Source organism: Bos indicus x Bos taurus, chromosome 28 (assembly GCF_003369695.1).
Source record: "Bos indicus x Bos taurus breed Angus x Brahman F1 hybrid chromosome 28, Bos_hybrid_MaternalHap_v2.0, whole genome shotgun sequence".
Taxonomy (NCBI): domain Eukaryota; kingdom Metazoa; phylum Chordata; class Mammalia; order Artiodactyla; family Bovidae; genus Bos; species Bos indicus x Bos taurus.
In genome coordinates, this window is record NC_040103.1 from 10,473,396 (window position 1) to 10,495,235 (window position 21,840).

General features: G+C 39.4%; 1 protein-coding gene across 1 annotated transcript in view; it reads left to right on the forward strand.

The window, feature by feature from the left end:
* RYR2 (ryanodine receptor 2) overlaps positions 1-21,840 on the forward strand; it is an 830,352-nt gene that overhangs the window by 753,547 nt on the left and 54,965 nt on the right. The window contains exons 87-93 of the mRNA XM_027531123.1: positions 1,071-1,159; positions 2,723-2,851; positions 10,676-10,780; positions 13,591-13,672; positions 16,161-17,458; positions 18,258-18,325; positions 21,024-21,171. Of these exons, the coding sequence (XP_027386924.1) occupies positions 1,071-1,159; positions 2,723-2,851; positions 10,676-10,780; positions 13,591-13,672; positions 16,161-17,458; positions 18,258-18,325; positions 21,024-21,171 (1,919 nt within the window). The remainder of the gene's footprint in view (positions 1-1,070; positions 1,160-2,722; positions 2,852-10,675; positions 10,781-13,590; positions 13,673-16,160; positions 17,459-18,257; positions 18,326-21,023; positions 21,172-21,840) is intronic.

Genomic DNA, 21,840 nt, shown 5'->3' on the forward strand with positions numbered 1-21,840 from the left:
AAATCTGAGCATTGGCCCTGGGGTTTTTCTATGTCACTGAGTCTTTCAAAGTCTTTTGCTAGTGATTTCACTTAATTCTTTTTTTCCCCCTCTAAATAAATCCTTTTAAGGTATTGATATTCTAAAGAGAGATTTTTTTTACTGATAAAATTACAGTAATGCTGAATTTTCTAAAGGAATAATTAATACACTATTACTTGAATGGCATTGCAGGCAGATTCTTTACCATCTGAGTCACCAGGGAAGCCCATATGAATGGCATATGGGTACAATCAATAATTTGAAAAGCAAAGCTCTAGAATAGCATTGGTTTGTACATTTTACACATATGTGCTATTTTTTAATTAAAATTGACTTGCTTGAAGACAATTTTTAGGTTTTAAAAATGTAATGTGCATATTTGATATAAAGAAAATCTCAAGAAATTTTGTTCACAATTTAGACTTTCAAAACATGAATTTTATAACTCTTATTAGTTCTCATGCTGGAGAAGACAGCTGATAGAAGGATTCAGATTGTGAAGAAAGATGTAGATTAAATACAATAAATAGCTATGGAGACATATGTAGGTTTATTTCTTTTTTTACCTCTTCTCTTTAACTGGGGGAATCTACTTCACTATGTAACTTGCCACGATGTATTTCCATCCGTTGTTTATGGATCATATGTATCAGGCTTGTGCATCTGTGAAGGCAGCAGCTTTATCTTGATTTTTTTTTTTCTTAACAAGAGATTATGGAATAAATCATTTAATTACTCCATCCTACAGGATGGAAGTCCTTTTCAGTCATTCACATGCCCAGAGCTCTAGAGCGAGGAATCAGGACACAGGTGTTAACAAACCTCTTAGGTGAAATTTAAATATTGATATTATGTGAAGCACCTAGGTTTGTTTTTGAGGTGCTCACTTTTTATGGAAAATATAAATTATTCAGTGTTCAAACTATCAGATATAACACTACAGAAGCTGCAGTGATTTTGGTGTAGACACCATTTGCTCTTAGAATTGTTCAAAGAATTCATTTTAAATTTTTGAATGCACTTTAATAACATCTTTTGATCTTATGTAGATTTTCAAAATTATCTGAGAACTCAGACTGGCAATAATACAACTGTCAACATAATCATCTCTACTGTAGACTACCTTCTGAGAGTTCAGGTATGTAGCTTTATATTAGTAGCAAATTAAAATGTTGGCTAGTTGTCATGTTATGGCAGTTGTGAAACTGACATGGTATAATGTGTTTTGACTTATGAGGTCAAAACTTATTGAGCTATTTTTCTTTGATCACAGTCTTTCCCCAAATATTAGACTAAAACCGCCACTATTGTCTTTGCCTTTGATTCTGGCTCTTTCTATAAGTGGGAATATTTTTTTCCCTGCACTTTTTAGCTTGATGGCATTTTAAATTCCTTTTCAATTTGTAAAGCATGAACATGCTCTTTTCCTTCCTCTGTGGTTGATAAATAAATGGCAGAAGAATATTTGAAACACTACTAAAAATGGGAAAGAAAGGCTTTCAAACTACCTAACATACGCTTAAATATAAGAGACTAAGGTCAATTCTTTTCAGCTCTCCAAATGTCTGATGAAAAAATTCAGCCTAACACTCCATCACTTAAAAATATCTTCAATACTCTAGTAATATTCTACATGTTACTAGAACTGAATCTGAAGGTGTAGGTCTCTTAATGAAATTTTATACTTTTATTTTTCATTTTTTGTTTTTAATATTTTTTCCTACCTCCTTTCGAAGAGTTGGGTTGCTTTTCTGGGTGCCTGATGTCCTCTGCCGGCATTCAGAAGTTGTTTTGTGGAATTTACTCGACGTTTAAATGCTCTTTTGATGAATTTGTGGGGGAGAAAGTGTTCTCCCCGTCCTACTCCTCCGCCATCTTCTATTTTTCATTTTATTTAGAAGGAAATCAGGTGTAGCACATTTAAAATCACAAACTCTCTGTTTCTTGCTTAATCTTTGAATGTGTAAAAGCACAACACTCTTACCTAAAACTAATGGAGAAAAAGGCTAGTTCTGAAGCAAATATATCAAGAAGCTTTGCTGAAATGTATTTGTAACTTTCAAAATCATATCTCAAAACCTGAATGTGGTTTACATGGTAGCCCAAATTATATTATTCATTTAGGCAACTAAAATTCCTTTAAAATGTGAGCCATTGTTGAAAACATCCTGTTTGGACAGATCGATCATATTTAGATGTTTATTTACAATTGTTGTCAGTATTTATAAGGAATCCAGCCAGTTTCTTCCAGGGCCTTTATACAAGTCAGGAACATTCTGAAATTCTCATTAAAGAAATGTTACTGGCTTTACTGGAGAAAAAGTAGACTAGATGTTTATATTCTATGATTTGTCTAATTTCTATGTTCACATAGTAATATTTAAATACTCTATGGATAAATATGCATTAGTGTTATGAATCCTTATGTTTCTGAATTTCAAGGTCATCAGAGACAAAAAGTCATCTTTAAAGCTAAGTTTTCTGCTTATTTTCTCTCCAGATGTTATTTATATCTAGGGAGGATTTGCCATATTTTATGTTTAGGAAAATCATTGAAAATAGTGTTTATTTCACAGATATTTTTGTTTGCATCCAATCTGTTATTTAAAATGATTTCCTTTAAAGAGTCCAAAACTGGACAGGTCTTTGATAGCTTCAGAATATTCCTTAATCCTAAATCCTATCATCTCTTTTTTTTCAGGAATCAATTAGTGATTTCTATTGGTATTACTCTGGAAAAGATGTCATTGATGAACAAGGACAAAGGAATTTCTCCAAAGCTATTCAAGTGGCAAAACAAGTCTTTAACACTCTTACAGAGTATATTCAGGTAAACTTTTAAACATTTCTGTTATTTGAAAAAGAATGAGAAAAAAGAGTCAACTGGTTAGCATTAAATTCCTTGGAAAAAAATGCAGCATGCCTATTTTCCTGCTGTCATCCACATTTTCTAATGACCCCTTCTGTAGAATCTTAGCCAATGGGTCATTTAAAATCAGATGTGAAGTTATATGGAATGAACTTGCCTTACCACTTTTAGGATTGAGATATCGTGAGATACCAAGGCATGAACCATGAGGTTGAATGTGTCGTATCTCCAATACCTAGTGTATATATTAAGCACTCAATAAATATTGATGAAGAAGGAGAGAGAAGTGAAGGAGAAAGGGCAGAACTTTAAACCACTTTTTATAGTATTCTTGTGAAAATGAGGAGGGAGTTTTTTAGAAGCCTTACAAAAAGGAAAAAAGCATTTAAAAACTTCACTGTAATGTGTGTGTGTGTTGTCAACTGAAAAAAAAAAATATTGCACCATCTAAAAGTTGGAAGTTGTGTTTTATTTGGTGGACTTACTTAGGACTTAATCCCAGGAGCAGCCTCTCAGCTCTGGGCAACTGTTCTAAAAGGTAAGGGAGGAGCCAGGATATGCAGGTTTTTGCAATAAATAAATAAGTAGTCAGAACATCAAAAGATTACAATTAAAGAAAACCAGACATCTGAAGTTAGTGAATTTTGTGCGTTTCTATATATGGGAAGATGCAAGAGTCTGGGCTCCCTGAAATCATTCCTTTGATACGCACCTTAACTCTCAGGGCCTGGATCCTGCTTTTCTCCATCCTGAATCCCCTCAGGTACACTGTTTGGGTGGCTGCAGTGGTTGCTGGGCTGATGGCGACAGCATCCTTTGTTTAATTAAATGGCAGGCTTCATTCTTTGTCCACACAGTATGTGTGTGTGTACATATATGTGTATATATGTAAATATACTATATAGCAATACAACATGATAATTATAGGTAAAATCTTCAAGTCCCATGAATAATATACATTTTTTTACATTGATTTGCTTTATATTCTTCTTGGGGTAGACTTCTAGTTTTGATCTACAGATTCTTAAAAGAGTTTATAAAATTCTTCTTTCTTCAGCAAGCAAAACTTTGCCATTTTCTAGAAGACTTGTGTCCATGGCTGATATTACTCTGACTCCATCACTGTGATTGAAGTGTCATGTACAAAAATAAAATAGGAAGAAACTTAACAGTTTCTTTTGTCAGACAAAACATAGTCTTAAGGGGGAAAAGGTTAAGTAAAAATAACAGATTGTGTCTCCAAAGCCTGGCATACTTGCAGGTATCTGTAGAATGACTGAATGAGAGAACTCTTCATGGCCAAGTGAAGCCACCAGGGCTGAGTGGTGCAGAGGAAAGATGGAAGCATGGCTACTCCTTACCTCCCCTAGGTTCACTCTCTCCTCTGTATTCATACCTTGGAAGGATCTCACTTTTTCTCTTTTCTCCTTGGGCAGGGAAGAGGATTCTTATTTTAGCATTTCAAAATGGGAAAGCCACACTTGATAATTCTTATAACTTTTCTTTATTCAAACACAAGTGAAGTTTTAAATCCAGTCCAGACTATTCATGTACCTATTTCCTTATCTCCTTGGCTTCCATTATTGCCTTAATATTCTCATCAGTGTCTAGAAAGAGAGCAATACCACGTTTGGTGTGAACTGTCCTGATTAAATAATAAGATTGATTGATCTTATTGGCATTCACAAGCAAGTGAATTTTATAGAAACAGCAAATGGCTTCTTAAAAGAACTAAAACATAAATACCACCATAGCCTTCACTAGACAGACCTTTGTTGGCAAAGTAATGTCTCTGCTTTTGAATATGCTATCTAGGTTGGTCATAACTTTCCTTCCAAGGAGTAAGCATCTTTTAATTTCATGGCTGCAGTCACCATCTGCAGTGATTTTGGGGCCCCAGAAAATAAAGTCTGACACTGTTTCCACTGTTTCCCCATCTATTTCTCATCAAGTGATGGGACCAGATGCCATGATCTTCGTTTTCTAAATGTTGAGCTTTAAGCCAACTTTTTCATTCTCCTCTTTCACTTTCATCAACAGGCTTTTTAGTTCCTCTTCACTTTCTGCCATAAGGGTGGTGTCATCTGCATATCTGAGGTTATTGATATTTCTCCCAGCAATCTTGATTCCAGCTTGTGCTTCTTCCAGCCCAACATTTCTCGTGATGGACTCTGCATATAAGTTAAATAAGCAGGGTGACATACTCCTTTCCCAATTTGGAACAAGTCCGTTGTTCCGTGTCCAGTTCTAACTGTTGCTTCCTGACCTGCATACAGGTTTCACAAGAGGTGGGTCAGGTGGTCTGGTATTCCCATCTCTTTCAGCATTTTCCACAGTTTATTGTGATCCACACAGTCAAAGGCTTTGGCATAGTCAATAAAGCAGAAATAGATGTTTTTCTGGAACTCTTTTGCTTTTTTGATGATCCAGCAGATATTGGCAATTTGATCTTTGGTTCCTCTGCCTTTTCGTAATGCAGGGTGAGCATCTGGAAATTCACAGTTCACATACTGTTGAAGCCTGGCTGCTTTGCAGTGTGTGAGATGAGTGCAATTGGGCATTCTTTAGCATTGCCTTTCTTTGGGATTCAAATGAAAACTGGACTTTTCCAGTCCTGCAGTCACTGCTAAGTTTTCCAAATTTGCTGACATATTGAGTGCAGCACTTTCACAGCATCATTTTTTAGGATTTAGCTCAGCTGGAATTCCATCACCTCCACTAGCTTTGTTCATAGTGATGCTTCCTAAGGCCCAGTTGACTTTGCATTCCAGGATGTCTGGCTCTAGGTGAGTGATCACACCATCATGATAATCTGTGTCATGAAGATCCTTTTTGTATAGTTCTGTGTATTATTGCCCCCTATTCTTAATATTTTCTGCTTCTGTTTGGTCCATACCATTTCTGTCATTTATTGTGCCCATCTTTGCATGAAATATTCCCTTGGTATGTCTAATTTTCTTGAAGAGATCTCTAGTCTTCCCATTCTATTTTTTTCCCTCTATTTCTTTGCACTGATCACTGAGGAAGGCTTTCTTATCTCTCCTTGCTATTCTTTGGAACTCTGAATTCAAATGGGTATGTCTTTCTTTTTTTCCTTTGCCTTTAGCTTCTCTTCTTTTCTCAGCTATTTGTAAGGCCTTGTCAACAACCATTTTGCCTTTTTGCATTTCTTTTTCTTGGGTATGGTTTTGATCACTGCCTCCTGGTACAATGTCACAAAACTCCATCCATAATTTTTCAGGCACTCTGTCTATCAGATCTAACCCCTTGAATCTATTTGTCACATTCAATGTATAATCATAAGGGATTTGATTTAGGTCATACCTGAATGGTCTAGTGGTTTTCTCTACTTTCTTCAATTTAAGTCTGAATTTGGCACTAAGGAGTTCATGATCTGAGCCATAGTCAGCTCCCCGTCTGGTTTTTGCTGACTCTCTATAGCTTCTCCATCTTTGGCTGTGAAGAATAAGATCAGTCTGACTTTGGTATTGACCATCTGGTGATGTCCATGTGTAGAGTCTTCTCTTGTGTTGTTGGAAGAGGTGTTTGCTATGACCAGTGCGTTCTCTTGGCAAAACTCTTATGTTTTGCCCTACTTCATTCTGTACTCCAAGGCCAAAAATGCCTGTTACTCCAGGTGTTTATGGAGTTCCTATTTTTTCATTCCAGTCCCCTATAATGAAAAGGACATCTTTTTTGGGTGTTAGTTCTAGAAGCTTTTGTAGGTCTGCATAGAACCATTCAACTTCAACTTAAGCTTCTTCAGCATTTTGTGTATATATATATATATATAATATGTGTATATATGCATATATGTGCATGTGTATATATGTACATATGTATGTGTATATATGTACACGTGTGCATATGTATATGTACATGTGTGCGTGTGTATATGCGTATACCTGTATATATGCACGTATGTATTTATGTATATATGTACATATATGTATATATTTACATATAGATATATACGTACATGCATATATATATATATACACACACGCACACACACTCTTTCATATTCTTTTCCATTATGATTTAATACAGTATATTGAACATGGTGTCCTGTGCTATATATAGTGGGACCTTGTTGTTGATCCATTCTCTGTATAATGGTAGCAAGGATTTTATGTTACAGGCATTGAATAAATGAGGGGGTCTGGTTTTCCATTAGTATGTCATTTCCATAGATACTGGGCATATAGCTCAAAGTCCACAGTCCAGCCCAAGATGGAGTCCTGCTTTCAAGATACAGCCTATTCTGTTTCCTCCTTCAGGAAAGCCAGCTGACTGAGAAGATGTCAGACTAATTTCTCAAAGTAACCATCTTATTGTGGTCAGGATGACAGGTTCTTTTATAGAATCAGAAAGAGAGAAAGAAACAATGAGGAACTAAAGTCAAAAGGCAGAATAGAGAGGGAGAGGCAGTGAGGAAGGAAAGTAAAAGGGTCTTCAGTCTTGGGCAACATCTCCAGGAAGGTTCAGCCTTTGAAAGGGATGTGCTAATCTCTTCCATTCAGAGGTAGGTGGTGTCACACTATCTCTTTTTGAGTTGAACAAAGGCATTTTACTTTACAGTCAGGCAGAGGGTCAGGAGAAGGCAATGGCACCCCACTCCAGTCCTCTTGGCTGGAAAATCCCATTGGGCGGAGGAGCCTGGTAGGCTGCAGTCCATGGGGTCGCTAGGAGTCAGACACGACTGAGCGATTTCACTTTCACTTTTCACTTTCATGCATTGGAGAAGGAAATGGCAACCCACTCCAGTGTTCTTGCCTAGAGAATCCCAGGGACAGGGGAGCCTGGTGGGCTGCCGTCTCTGGGGTCGCACAGAGTCGGACACGACTGAAGCGACGCAGCAGCAGCAGCAGCAGCAGAGGGTCAGGGTCCTTTAAGGCAGGCCATTATGCATGATAGTAATAACAAAAGCAACAAAAAGCAAGTCAAAGAAACAGTTCCAACATGGAGTCAGAATTGGCTTCTTCTCTACAGCAAGCGCACAGGGCACATTGCCAACAAGGGACCACAGTGAAATCCTGAGAATCTGTTGCTTTGACGCAGAAGCCAGACAGGACTGATGTACACTGTAAAACCAGTTTGGCCAGGTACACTGAACGTGTTAACCTCTAAGTGAAGTGATCCCTTCTCCCCCCGTCTCTTCAAACTTGCTCTGTAGCCCATTTCTTTACCCCTCTTTGAATGGATCTTGTGCACCAGCCACTCTCAGATAAATAAAATTCCTTCAGTCACTTTGTCACAAGAATTGTCTCACTTCAGTCATTGTATGGTGACACTATCACTTAACTCTTACCCAATTTAAAACTCCCCCTCAAAGAAACACTTCCCCTCATGCCTGATTTTGTGCTGAAAAGGCCTTGTGGGCTGAGGGTGGAGGGCAAGGAGTACGCTCTGGGCTTCTCTGCCTTCTCTCCAAGGGGTGTCTGTTCCTCCTCCTCCCCCTGCGAGCCAGCCTAGGCCTCCTCGGGGTTGGAGCTGTGAAGAGGAAGAGTAAGGAGAGGGAGGTTTTCCTCTAGGCACGTGGAATTCAGGACTGCACTGTGGCCTGGCCACCCGGGTGGCGTATTATATTCTTCCTCTGATGAGGGGGCTTGGCTCTCCTACTGCTTCCAGTGCCTGGAAAGGTGTCTTTTCCCTTCCAGTTTCAAATTATTCCACAATCTTTGTGCATCTGGTGGCCCCCATCCACCTCTGAAAATCACATTACCCTTTGAGACAGTTTGCTTGGCAATATTTCAAAGTCCTTTTGGACAGAATAGCTCCCACTTAAGAAATCAATTTTTTGTTACTTTCCATCTTTTACACTTTCTAATACCAGGCTGTTACCCAAAAACTAGGTTCTTCTCTTGATGGATGTTGAGCTAATAGATACAACCAAAGATTGGAGGAAGGAAGGATTTATTATTACTTGCAGCAAGTAAGGAGAACACTAGGGTTCTTTCCCAAAGTAGTGTCTCTCCAAACAGCAAAATTGGGAAAGTTTTAAGCTAAGGGTACATGCATATTCATGAAGAGGCTTCAGCAGTGAAGAATTCGGACAGAGGTTGACAGAGTCCAAGTTTAGTTGACTGGAGTCAGGAGGGATGTCATCATTCTGTCCCCCACCTGGGTGAGGGCCTTAGCTCCTGCAAAACTCAAGGACTGTATCAGATTATGTACCTCCTTTGAGGAGGAACTAAAACTCTGTTTTCACTGCACTATTATTTGACTGCCCTTTCTCTATTCCTCTGTTCCTTTGTTTCCCTAAGATCATTGATTACTGAGATCTATCCAAGGGCAAGCACTGTGACCAGGCTGAGATCACAAAAATGGCTCAGGCCAAAATGGCTTCTCTTATGTCAAAAAGCTGCCCAACTTCAGAAGACAGAAGTCACGCGGTCCTGATGGCTCTCTTGAGGCCTCCTCTCTCTCTCCATGTAAAGGAAGGCAAGGGTAGCCCGGTCCTCACCCACCGTGCAGGGGTGGAGGTTGGAGAGCACTTTGCAAAGTCTGTCCCTTTTCAACTTCAACACCTTTATGTCTTAAGGCTAGAAAGATCTATTTAGTTTCCTTTCACAGGTACTGAATCTGGCACCTTACTTTTGAAATATGAAGATACTTGGCACTTACTGTCTTTGTTACTGAACCAAATTAGGGTCTGGTTGTCTGTGTGCAATAAAGCCAATCTGCTGACACCTGGTGCTGGTGAAGGAGAGTGCAGCATTTATTGCAGGCACCAAATAAGGAGTCCACGACAGCTAGAACTTAAAAGGCCTGAAGTCCCTGAAGGCTTGCTGGTAAAGCTTTAGAAAGACAGGATGAGGGAGGGGTCTTGTGGGGTGTGTGATCAGCTCATGGACAAGTTGAGAGAGGGGACTTGTGGGGTGTGTGATCAACTCATGGACAGGTTGTGAGAGGGAGCTTGTGGAGTGTGTGATCAGCTCATAGACGTTCTTCTGATTGGCTAGTGGTGAGGTCACTGGGAGTCAACATCATCAACCTGTCTGGGTCTACATGTTGGTGGGCAGTATATAGTTAACTTCACCCACCTAGTAGGAGTTTCAGTCTCTGCCAAACAGCTCAGAGGACATGGCTCAGAATATTATCTGTTGTCCTTGAGAAGGAACTAAAGGTCTTTGACTTTGTTTAATGGCTAAAGTATTATTATTTTGTCTTGCCTGTTTTCCTTTCCTTCTGCATTTTTCCCCTTCTTTGATTAAATTTATTGTTTGACTAAAGTTTTCCTACAGATAAAAGGAAGGCCGAGGACTTGAGTGGAGGTCTGTTTTGGGAGGGCCCCATAGGGTCCTCGGAGAAGGCAATGGCAACCTACTCTAGTACTGTTGCGTGGAAAATCCCATGGGCAGAGGAGCCTGGAAGGCTGCAGTCCATGGGGTCGCTAAGAGTCGGACACGACTGAGCGACTTCACTTTCACTTTTCACTGTCATACATTGAAGAAGGAAATGGCAACCCACTCCAGTACTCTTGCCTGGAGAATCCCAGGAACGGGGGAGCCTGGTGGGCTGCTGTCTATGGGGTTGCACAGAGTCGGACACGACTGAAGCAATTTAGCAGCAGCAGCAGCAGCATAGGGTCCTGGCTCAGTTATATCTTTTATCCTCAGCTCTAGGTCCTTAAGTGAAGCTTCCATTTTGACATCTTGTCAGTATCTTCAATGCAGTCCTCTCTTCCAGTCACTTGTTGCTAAAGTAAAATCTATTATTGTAAAGTTTAATTTGGCAGTTAATTTATCAGGAATGACTGTTGTTTGTCTGTTTCTGGCCCAGGGTCCTTGCACTGGCAACCAGCAGAGTTTGGCTCACAGCAGGCTCTGGGATGCTGTGGTGGGTTTTCTTCATGTATTTGCCCACATGCAGATGAAGCTGTCTCAGGTAAAGTCACTGTCCTCTGTCAGCCTAGGTGAGACACTGTACACTGCGATCATTGGCAAATTAAACACACTTTCCTGTGTCAGAATGTTATCTTTTTTAGATGACTTCTTTATAAATCTTTTACATGACTTTTTTTTTAATCCTTTTTTTTAATAAAAGAATTTTATGCAAACTGACAATAGGTGGGAGCCGTTATTCAAATTTGAGAATAAAAGATAAAGGAATTGACTATAATGGAGAAATAAAACAGTATAGTCACGAAACACTGTATATTTTACAATCCTTCATAGACCCACATTTCAATGATTACTCGCTGGAATTTTCCTCATCCATACATATAATTGGAAGAGGATTGTAATCTGCTGCAAATCCCTCGTTAAGGAGAGACAGTTTTCTTATAGGGTCATAAACAAGCATTTGTTCTCAAAAGATGACATTCACCAATTAACCGGACATTTAACTTCGAAAGTCAAAGAGAAAAAAATAGCAGTACAGTTAGGCAAATGACGAAGAAACAGATTTTTCACCATGCTTAATATTAATCTGGGAGCACATCTTGGAAACATGAGCATGCTGTTTTCTCACCCCTGTATTGCATGTGGAGTCAGAGATACATGAATAGAAAAACTCTAAATATGAATCTTGAGTAAATATGTCCCTTTGATGCAGGGAATTTTACTGGGATGTCCTGAGATCTGACATATCTGTTGAGTGTGGATATCTGTCAGGTGTCAAGAGAGGAGAGAATGCTAGATTAAAGTCAAAGGACTACCTGTCCAGCCCCCACAATTTCATTTATGTGTCCATCTCTTCCTTGAGTCTCCTTGCCTCCAGCAAAGTGAGGAAACTCACACCTCCACCCTGCCCTCCAAGCTGGAAAATATTGTCAAATAGAGCCAGGCACAGGTTAAAGTGGCAAGAACAGATTTAATCAGTGATAACTGTCACTGTAGGGAGGAAAATCTAGTGTGAGCTGAACTCAACTTGGACTTGTACAGAGATGATGGGAGGAGGAGGGAATGATCAGGGCTCAGGGAAGAGAAAAATTATAAAAGGCTGGTCAGTGTAAACGTGATGGGCCAGCTGTGTCTGCTAGCTGGCAAGTATTGACATTAGGATTCTACCTCCTACAGAGCCTGGGAGACAGACTCTAGCATCCTCAGGTGTTGGCTGGAACAAATAATAAATTTTTTTGGCAGCCTTGAGTTTTCTCAGGCAAGCACCCTAAGAGGGGTTGAGGTCTTCCTAGTGAAGTAGCTTTGAGCTGTTAGAAACCATGTCGTGTTTTGTTCTCTTTTTTTTTTTTTTTTTAACTGAAGTGTAGTTGATTTGCTGATGAGACAGATAGCATCATTGACTCAGTGGACTTGAATTTGAACAAACTCCTGGAGATAGTGAAGGATAGGGGAATCTGGCATGCTACAGTCCATGGGGTCATAAAGAGTTGGATACAATGTAGCGATTGAGCAACAACAAATCGTTGATTTTCAGTGTTGTATCAATCTCTGCTATACAGTAAAATGACTCAGTTATATACATATGGACATTCTTTTTTTAGTATTCTTTTTCATTATGGTTTATCACAGAATATTGAATATAGTTCCCTGTGCTACATACGAGAATCTTATTTATCCATCCTATAGTTTGCATCTGCTAATCCCATCTCCCAGTTGTTCAAGGCTTTATAAACCAAGATTAAAGCCTACTTGGGAAGAGGGCCCAGAGGAGTTGGCTAGTTTGGTCAAGGAGAGAATCTTTGTCAGTATCTGGTTATTGGTAACTTCTACCAAATAAGGAAATATCATGATTGTTTCATCTAATTGCTAGTGACATTTTAGTAAGTAAAGAAAATCAACATGAACCAAATTTATCACAAGAGAGTTCTTATTTGGATGTATTTCCATCATTTTATTAACATCTAGCAGTGCTACCTAACAGTTGTTCATAGTTTATAGACCTAGTTGAGGTACCAACTATTTAGAAAGAAATACATCTCATCCTTCATACAGTGTTGAAATTTGGCTTCCTGTGTAGAAAAATTCATGTGAATAAAACAATACCTTGTGGGTGTGTGTGCATATATATATATAGGTATATGTATATTTTTTTTGAAAAAAGTATAGTTTTAAAATAAAAAACTCTGGTGATGCATGGGGTTATAATGCAGATAGCAATATTCCATGTTTTCAGGCAATGAATCTAAGCATAGTGATGTTTATACACAACATATCTATATAAAATTTTTTGTTTCATGGTGAAAAATCAAAGACAAAAAACCCAGAAAATTTTAAACAGAGAAATACCCAAGAGCTTAATCAAGTTGGTAAATAAGATACTTGTGTGCATTTTTTGGCTAGATTTATGTCGGGTAAGTTTATCTCATATCACTGTCATGCCTGTGTTTTCCAGAATAAGTTAGTTTTACAACTGTATAGCATCTCAGTGTAGTAAGTTAGAAAGAAGAAAAGACAAGTCTAGTGTTTTCAAGGAGAAGAAAGATGCCCAGGGTTCTTGCCTACCTGACCCGAGGGTCTCCACCATTGTTTAGCTCTTCCATACTCTTGTTAGATTTATTCATTGTCCTTACGAATACTTTAAAAAATATGAGTTGAAATCAACAGTAAATACTCTTTGATTCTGAAGTGTGTATTTTTAATAAGCTGCAGATTTTTATTTGGCTTCTTTTTAGCTGTATAATGCTGTAAAGTCTGCTATTGGTAGAAAGGTATTCTTTTTGTGAGAATAAGTATGACATTCTTGCTGTGTAATTTTCTCATGTTATCTCAAATGCACTGTGTTAATACTTTCAGGACTCCAGTCAAATTGAGCTACTGAAAGAATTGATGGATCTTCAGAAGGACATGGTGGTCATGTTGCTGTCCATGTTGGAAGGTAGTTTTGATTTACATCTTCAAATCCCCATTATTCTTTGAAGGATTCCATATATGCTTGCTCTGGGAGTCAGCCTGCTGCAAAGGATAAAATATCAGTGCCAAAATGGGACAGATACCTCAGACTTATTGCTGGCTTGACTACTCTTTTCTCAAGTTAGTTTTTTTTTTTTAATTAAAAAAAAATCCTGCCAATCTCAGGTCACAAAGCTATGGAGTGAAACCAGTAGTACTTCATTTTATAGTGGTATTTTTCATTTCACAGTGATACCTTAAAGGGTATGCTCTTCAGAGAGTACCTTAAAGAGGGTTTTGTTTGTTGTCATTTTGTTTGTTTGTAAGCAGTAGGGATTACCGATGTTTGGGGACACTCCAAATGCGTAAATTGCTGCTTTGAGCTGACTGCCTTATAGCTCCTGTGGGTCCTTACATTTCTGCAGGTGGAGAAGGCAGTAGAGAGCACCCCACCCACCAAGGCTCGTGGCAGCCTAAGTTCTCCCCACTCCATGCCTCTTTCTTGGGTTTTCATTCTCTCTCTTTCCACCTTATTTTCCTTTGCTACTGTGTTTTCTTTCTATCTCAGGCAGTAAATATAGTGGGTAAGAGATTAGGTTCTGAGATCCGCCACCAGCACCCACATCTCACTTTCTGACCCAGGCAGCGTGACCCTGACATGAGTAACGTCTCCGTTTCTCACGTCCCTCCTCTATGAGACGGAGCTCAGAACAGCTTCTGCGAGCATTCTGTGAAACCATGTGAATGTGACCAGAGCCACTGCAGAATGTTTGCTATTATGTTCCCTATCCTTTTTTTCTTAAGTCCTTCTAATTTCTCTCTCTCACTTAGTCTGCCCTGCATTAGCTAATAAAGGTAGTAGACACACCTTGCTCCAGGACTTTAAAGATGCAGTGTTTGCTTGAAACCCTTAGTTGGCAGCCACTCTGTATTCTCCAACCACAGATCCTTTTCCCAGGACCTCAATTCAAGTTTTAGTCTAAATAGTAGCAACACAGACATAATAACTGAAGGAATAATGAATTAAAATTAACCTCGTTTAAGTACTTTTTCATCTGAATACCAGGTTTGTGAATTGGATAGTATCATTATCACTCTTTTGCAAATAGTGCAGAGAGGCTAAGAAATCTGCCCAGGTTGCTGTGCCAGCAGATGGTGGGATCTGGATTCAAACCCCAACAGCATGGCTCCTGAGCCAATGCCTTTTTTTTTTTTTTGGCTGTACTAGGTCTTCATTGCTGCCTGTGAGCTTTCTCTAATTGGGGTGAGTGGGGGCTACTCTCGAGTTGAAGGGCTCAGGCTTCTCATTGTGGGGGCTTCTCTCATTGCCGAGCATGGGCTTTCGGTGTACCACTTCAGTAATTGTGGCCTATGGGCTTAGCTGCCCCAAGGCATGTGGGATCTTCCTGGGCCAGGGATCAAACCCGTGTTCCCTTCATTAGCAGGCAGAATCTTAAACACTGGACCACCAGGAAAGCCCTTGGGCCCATGCTCTTAACTCTGGTGTTTACTGCCTCACAGATGAACTCCACAAACCCATCATCATGTATCTTTATTCTGATGCCCGTCTTTGTGTTACATATCACATTCTGTTCAAGGAATGATGACTCTATAATTTAGGGTAATATCTCATTTTCTCAGGCTTATTCATAATATGCCATTTTCCAGCTATAAACATTCTGAACTATGAAGAAATGTAAGGAGATCTTTTACATTTTACATCAGAAAGAACATCTAATTTGCCCTCAGTGGTTCCGTTTGAAGTCCTGGCCCTAGCTCTCAATAATCATTTTACAGCATACAATTTAATTTAACCTTGCTAAACACAGTTTCCTCAATAGTAAAATCATAATTAATAATAAAAACTACCTGTCTCACAGGTATTTTCAGGTATGAACATGAAATTAGGTGTAATGTCTGTGAGCAGTGATTTTTTTATCCCCAAAGGGCTAGGCAAACACTCATTTTTATTATTAATATGAGACTGGATTTCTGTTTCAGGCTTTCGGATAATATAAACGTCTGCCTTTTTTCTTTTTTTTAAAAAATCCTAAAGTGTGTTGCTTCTAGGATCAATTAAAGGGAAAAAATGTCAGCCTTTCATCACATATTGTTTACATGCATTAGTCTAATTACTTTGTAAATATGCTTTTGCATGTGTTCATGTAATCACTTTCTAAAATTAGAGTTTACAAGTAATTATCCATCTTTTCCTTCACACATTGGAAGAGAAAAGAGCTATCTTTGATTCAGGTGTCATATAAGATTTATATTGTTATTTTCTCTATAGGCACTTTTATTTAAGACATTTTAAGATGTTTACTATTTACCTGCTCAAGTTAGAAGCAACTTACTCAGTTGGACCAGGGTACAACAACTGAGCACACACTCAGCGTACATTGGCTCCTATCTGCCATCGACACTGGTTTTATTGGGAATGTTCATTTTGAGCCAATGCAATTCTTTATCCCCAGGCAATGTTGTTAATGGCACCATTGGCAAACAGATGGTTGATATGCTCGTGGAATCTTCCAACAACGTGGAGATGATTCTCAAGTTTTTTGACATGTTCTTAAAGCTCAAGGACTTGACGTCTTCTGATACTTTCAAAGAGTATGACCCCGATGGTAAGGGAGTTATTTCCAAGAGGGACTTTCACAAAGCCATGGAGAGCCATAAACACTACACCCAGTCCGAGACTGAGTTTCTCCTGTCCTGTGCAGAGACAGATGAAAATGAAACCCTGGACTACGAAGAATTTGTCAAACGGTTCCACGAGCCTGCCAAGGACATTGGCTTCAATGTGGCAGTGCTTCTGACAAACCTCTCCGAACACATGCCCAATGACACCCGGCTGCAGACTTTCCTGGAATTGGCCGAGAGCGTGCTCAATTACTTCCAGCCCTTCCTGGGCCGCATAGAGATCATGGGCAGTGCCAAGCGCATCGAGAGGGTGTATTTTGAAATCAGTGAGTCCAGCCGAACCCAGTGGGAAAAGCCCCAGGTCAAGGAATCCAAAAGGCAATTTATATTTGACGTGGTCAATGAAGGAGGGGAGAAAGAGAAGATGGAGCTCTTCGTGAACTTCTGCGAGGATACCATCTTTGAGATGCAGCTGGCGGCTCAGATTTCAGAGTCAGATCTGAATGAGAGGTCAGCGAATAAGGAGGAGAGTGAGAAGGAGAAGCCGGAGGAGCAGGGTCCGAGGATGGGTTTCTTTTCCATCATGACGGTCAAGTCCGCCCTGTTTGCCCTCAGGTACAATATCTTGACCCTTATGCGGATGCTCAGCCTGAAAAGCTTGAAGAAGCAGATGAAGAAGGTGAAGAAGATGACAGTGAAGGACATGATCACAGCCTTCTTTACATCCTACTGGAGTATTTTGATGAGCCTCCTGCACTTTGTAGCCAGCGTTTTCAGAGGCTTCTCTCGCATCATCGGCAGCCTCCTGCTGGGAGGAAGCCTGGTCGAAGGTGCGAAGAAGATCAAAGTGGCGGAGCTCTTGGCCAACATGCCAGACCCCACACAAGATGAGGTTCGAGGAGACGGGGAGGAGGGGGAGAGGAAAACCCTGGAAGGGGCCCTGCCCTCTGAAGACCTGACGGACTTGAAGGAACTGTCAGAGGAGAGTGACCTGCTTTCTGATATCTTTGGCTTGGACCTGAAGCGAGAAGGAGGGCAGTACAAACTGATTCCTCACAATCCCAATGCTGGCCTGAGTGACCTCATGAGCAACCCCGTCCCCATCCCAGAGGTGCAAGAAAAGTTCCAGGTAACTTACCTCCAATCACAGCAGCTCTCTGGGCTTCAGGTGGGCATGATAACTTGACATCAGCTGTTTTGCTTGTGCCAGAGTGGTATTCAGTAGATGACTTGCCAAAGAGTAATGGCTTTTTAGTAGGCAGAGCCAGCTGGCTTTTTGAAGGTCCTTTACAAATTATTTCATTAAACTATGAAGGTACAAACTCTGGTACTCACTCTCAAGATATTAGGCAGTTGATCAATAATCATTCCATCCACAAATATTTTATGAGGATTGGCCATGTGTCTGGTCCCCCTGGGTATCATATGGAATTAAAAGAAATGTAAGATGTAATCATTGCTCTCAAGTTTCCTTAAAGAGTTTATTAGAAAGATAAACCACTCATGAAAAAAATTAGAAAATCATTAAGTGGTAAGTAGCATAGGCCGCAGACTGTGGAGATTACGTGAGAAAATGGAAAGCTCAGTATGGCTTGGAGTAGCTGGTTGAGACTGAAGAAGTGGGACTTACGTTGGTTTGGAGGATGAGTAAGATTTGAGTAGGTGAATAAGGGAAAGAAGGTAGTTGTGAAATAAGTGGGAAGGAGTTTAGAAAGTTGGTGCTCCCTGCTGGCCTGGCAGGTGAGTGTGGGGAAAGGGAAATGCATGAACCAGCAGAAGGAAGGGCTCACGTGGCAGTTTTATCCCCTCGATTGAGGCAGGAGGGCAACATTTATAGGTTACAATTTGACACAGGGTCACAGAGCTTCCTGAACTCATTCAAAAGTGACGTGTTATCCCGCTTCTCTTTTCCCATGGACTCATCCAAGGAGCAGAAGGCAAAAGAAGAAGAAAAGGAAGAAAAAGAAGAAAGCAAATCCGAACCTGAGAAAGCTGAGTACGTGTCATTTCTGTGCCCTTTGCTTTGTGTCAGTGTCTTTCACACATCCTCTCCGTTCGGGGATGCAGTGGAGAGAATCTCAGGTTGCAAGGTGACACCTGTCATCTCAGTGGAAGGCCTCATCCTCAGTGGGTGGGGATCAGTGTAAACACCTACCTGGAGGGGTGTGGGGGGCACTCCTGTCTCTTTCTGGTTCCATGAGGATTTTGTTTGTGTGTTTCTCAGCAGAAACGACTTTATGATTCCATGTGATATTCTCTGCAAGATGACTGTTGAAGTTTTTTTTAATTGAGCCTCTATTCTGTCCTTGTAAAGAAGGGAGGGGACAGGCATTCTGAATGCCATCGCATAGACTCTTAGGGAGTGGTGGTGCTCAACACACTGTCCCAGGGCCACCTGCTGAAGAACCACCTGGAGAGTCTGTTAAAGACACAGTTTCCTGGGCCCCTGCACAGGTTCTGAGTCAGCAGGGCTGGTGTGGAGCTTAGGAAGCTTCGTTTTCACCTACAGTCTTGGTGCTATGGAGAACACAGTTATAAATGCATTACTAAGACATAAAGAGCTGCATATGAAACAATGAAAATGTGTAATTTCCTATAAAACTGGCTTCCTGTTAACAATGGAAGCCTACATCATTCCCCAAGTTTGCACAGTTTTATATGCATATTTTTTAAATTGGGGAAAGCAAATTTTTAACTGCATAAGTACCACTGTTCTTGCATGGCACTTTATTTTTCTCCTCTTTTCTGTTATTTTCTTTGGCCTGTTTTCATTGTCTGTTTTTTCCCCCCTAGATTAGACAAATGTTGGTTTAGAATTGTGTTAATTTAGTTATACCTATAAAATTAAAATAATATTAAAGTGAATAATTCAGAAATAATTCTTGTTTCTAATATTTTCATGGGGAAACAGTTTTATTCAACTTTTTCACATGCATGCTTGACATTACTAGAGTTAACCTTTTGAGTAATTTAACACTTTTGCAGGGAAAATCATATTTTTTAATTTCTAAGATATTTGAGAAAATTTAGAAGCGTTTTAAGCCCTAACAGCTAGTCATTGTTAAGGACTGAATGTTAAAATCAGAATTTAAAAACAAGGTATGTTGAAAAGTCACAGCCAAAAAAAGTCATCATTATTATTCTCTTTTCAGTTAAATATTTTATCATACACTTTGAAAGGAATATGCAATATATAGACACAAAGATACTTGAAGCCTGTAAAATTTTCAAACTCATACAAAAGAGAGAATGTATAAATGGCTGTTATAATGTACAGCCATAAACCCATCACCTAGTTTTAATACGGGCTTCCCTGGTAACTCAGCTGGTGAAGAATCTGCCTGCAATGTAGGAGACCCTGGTTCAATTGCTGGGTTGGGAAGATCCTCTGGAAAAGAGAATGGCTACCCACTCCAGTATTCTGGTCTGGAGAATTCCATGGACTATATTATTCCATGGCATCGCAAAGCATTGGACACAGCTGAGCGACTTTCACTTTAGTTCTAATAATTATTATCATTTTGCTAACCTTGTTGTATGTAGGTTTTCTTCTGCCAACCATCCCCACCACACACACACACACACACACACACACACACACACATTGTGGGGCCTTCTGTGGGACAAGTTGTTTTAAAGACAATACTAGTCACCATGTCATTTCACCTGTAAGCACCTTGTATACATTACTAATTTATATAACTTGTATACTAATTACTAAGTTATTACTAATTTGAACAGCTAAAGACTGTTTAAAGAACCATATTTATCATTCTATTTACACTAAACAAAATTTGCAATTCTTTAAATACTGTCTAATAGCTGCTAAATATTAAGCTTCAAGCTTCCTTTATTGTCTTAAAGGTGTATTTTTACCATTGGTTTGTTTGAATTAGGCCTCATATGAGGGTCACTGTTGTCTATTCTTCACAGTTGGAGCCATTCATTGTCACAGATCTTGCACTGTTGGGTCAGTTGTAAAAATGGCCATGTAAAGGACTATAACAATGAAACACAGACAAACATAACAGAGCTTGACAGTCATTTCAGTGGCAACTCTTAAGTGTTAAAAATAATGTTGGAAAAGCCTCATATGGGTTAAGTATGAGTTATGTTATGTGGCTTACATATATATGATTACATATGTACATAAATACATCTCCATGAAGGCTTGGTATTTTGTACCTGGAGAGGTTTAGGTATCAAATTTCAGTGCTCCCAATTCCATTATTGTCTGCAGAATTAACATATTGACATTGTCTATATCTGTCAACAACCAAATGCATATGCCTCTGATTTTAAATCCTAATAGCTAGTCAGTGTTAGAGACTGAACATTAAAATCAGAATTGAAAAATAAGGTATGTTGAAAGTCACAACTGAAAGAAAGTCTCCATTATTCCTTTTTCGGTTAACTATTTCATTGTACACTTGGAAAGCAATACGCTGGGTAGAGATACAAAGAAAATTGAAGCCTGTAAGATGTCCTATAGAGCGGAACTTCACAGAGTTATCAATATATAGGAGACTATGATAAGCCAGAAATTCTACCCCTAATTCTAAAATTAGAAGAGGTATCAGTTATTTAAACTGATACTATGATTTGAATACTTGTATGTTTATGTATTTTGGCATAAAACTTGTTCAGTTCTTTGGTGTCTGGATGGTTTATATTTCACTCATTTGCATTCATAGAGGAGAAGATGGAGAAAAAGAAGAAAAAGCCAAAGAAGACAAGGGTAAACAAAAACTGAGGCAGCTCCACACACACAGATATGGAGAGCCAGAAGTTCCTGAGTCAGCATTCTGGAAGAAAATCATAGCCTATCAACAGAAACTTCTAGTAAGATGTTTTAGAATGAGTATTGTTTTTGATACACTGTAAGACCATAATCATTCGGGTGCAGTAAATACCCAATGACCTTCCCTCGGGTGGTAATCAGGGAACCCAGTCAGCCCTGAACATATATTGTGTTTGCTCATCTTAGTGTTTATATGTTAAAACCAGTGTCTTGGTCCATGGCTCCCTATTGTCAAACCCATAATCTCTGCACACATTCACATGACCCGAGACCACGTGACTTAGTGACTGCCAGCATCTTCCCAAAAGGACATTTTAAGGGTAAGTTAATTAACATACCCCAAGGCTCCCTCTTTGCAGGACACTATGTAAGGCTCTGCAATACATGATAGCAAAACAGATCTTCTAGGGGATAAGTAATTCATCTTGATGTTTCAGAGTGGGGTTAGTCAATCTTTCTTGAATTGCCCTTTTATTAAAAATCCAGTTATAAAAATATTAATGCAGTGAGCCAACTCTCCAATGATAAGACGATCTATTCAAAATTATTCTTAAAATGGAAATAAGTAAAAAAGTGAAAGAAGAGGGAGAAGGTAGTTCTTTATGTAGTATCCTAAACATTTTCAGAAATGTTCCTTTAGTTAATAAAATATCTGCTTATATGTGGAAAAAAAATAAAGAAGATGTAGTTCTCTATTCCTATTCATACAG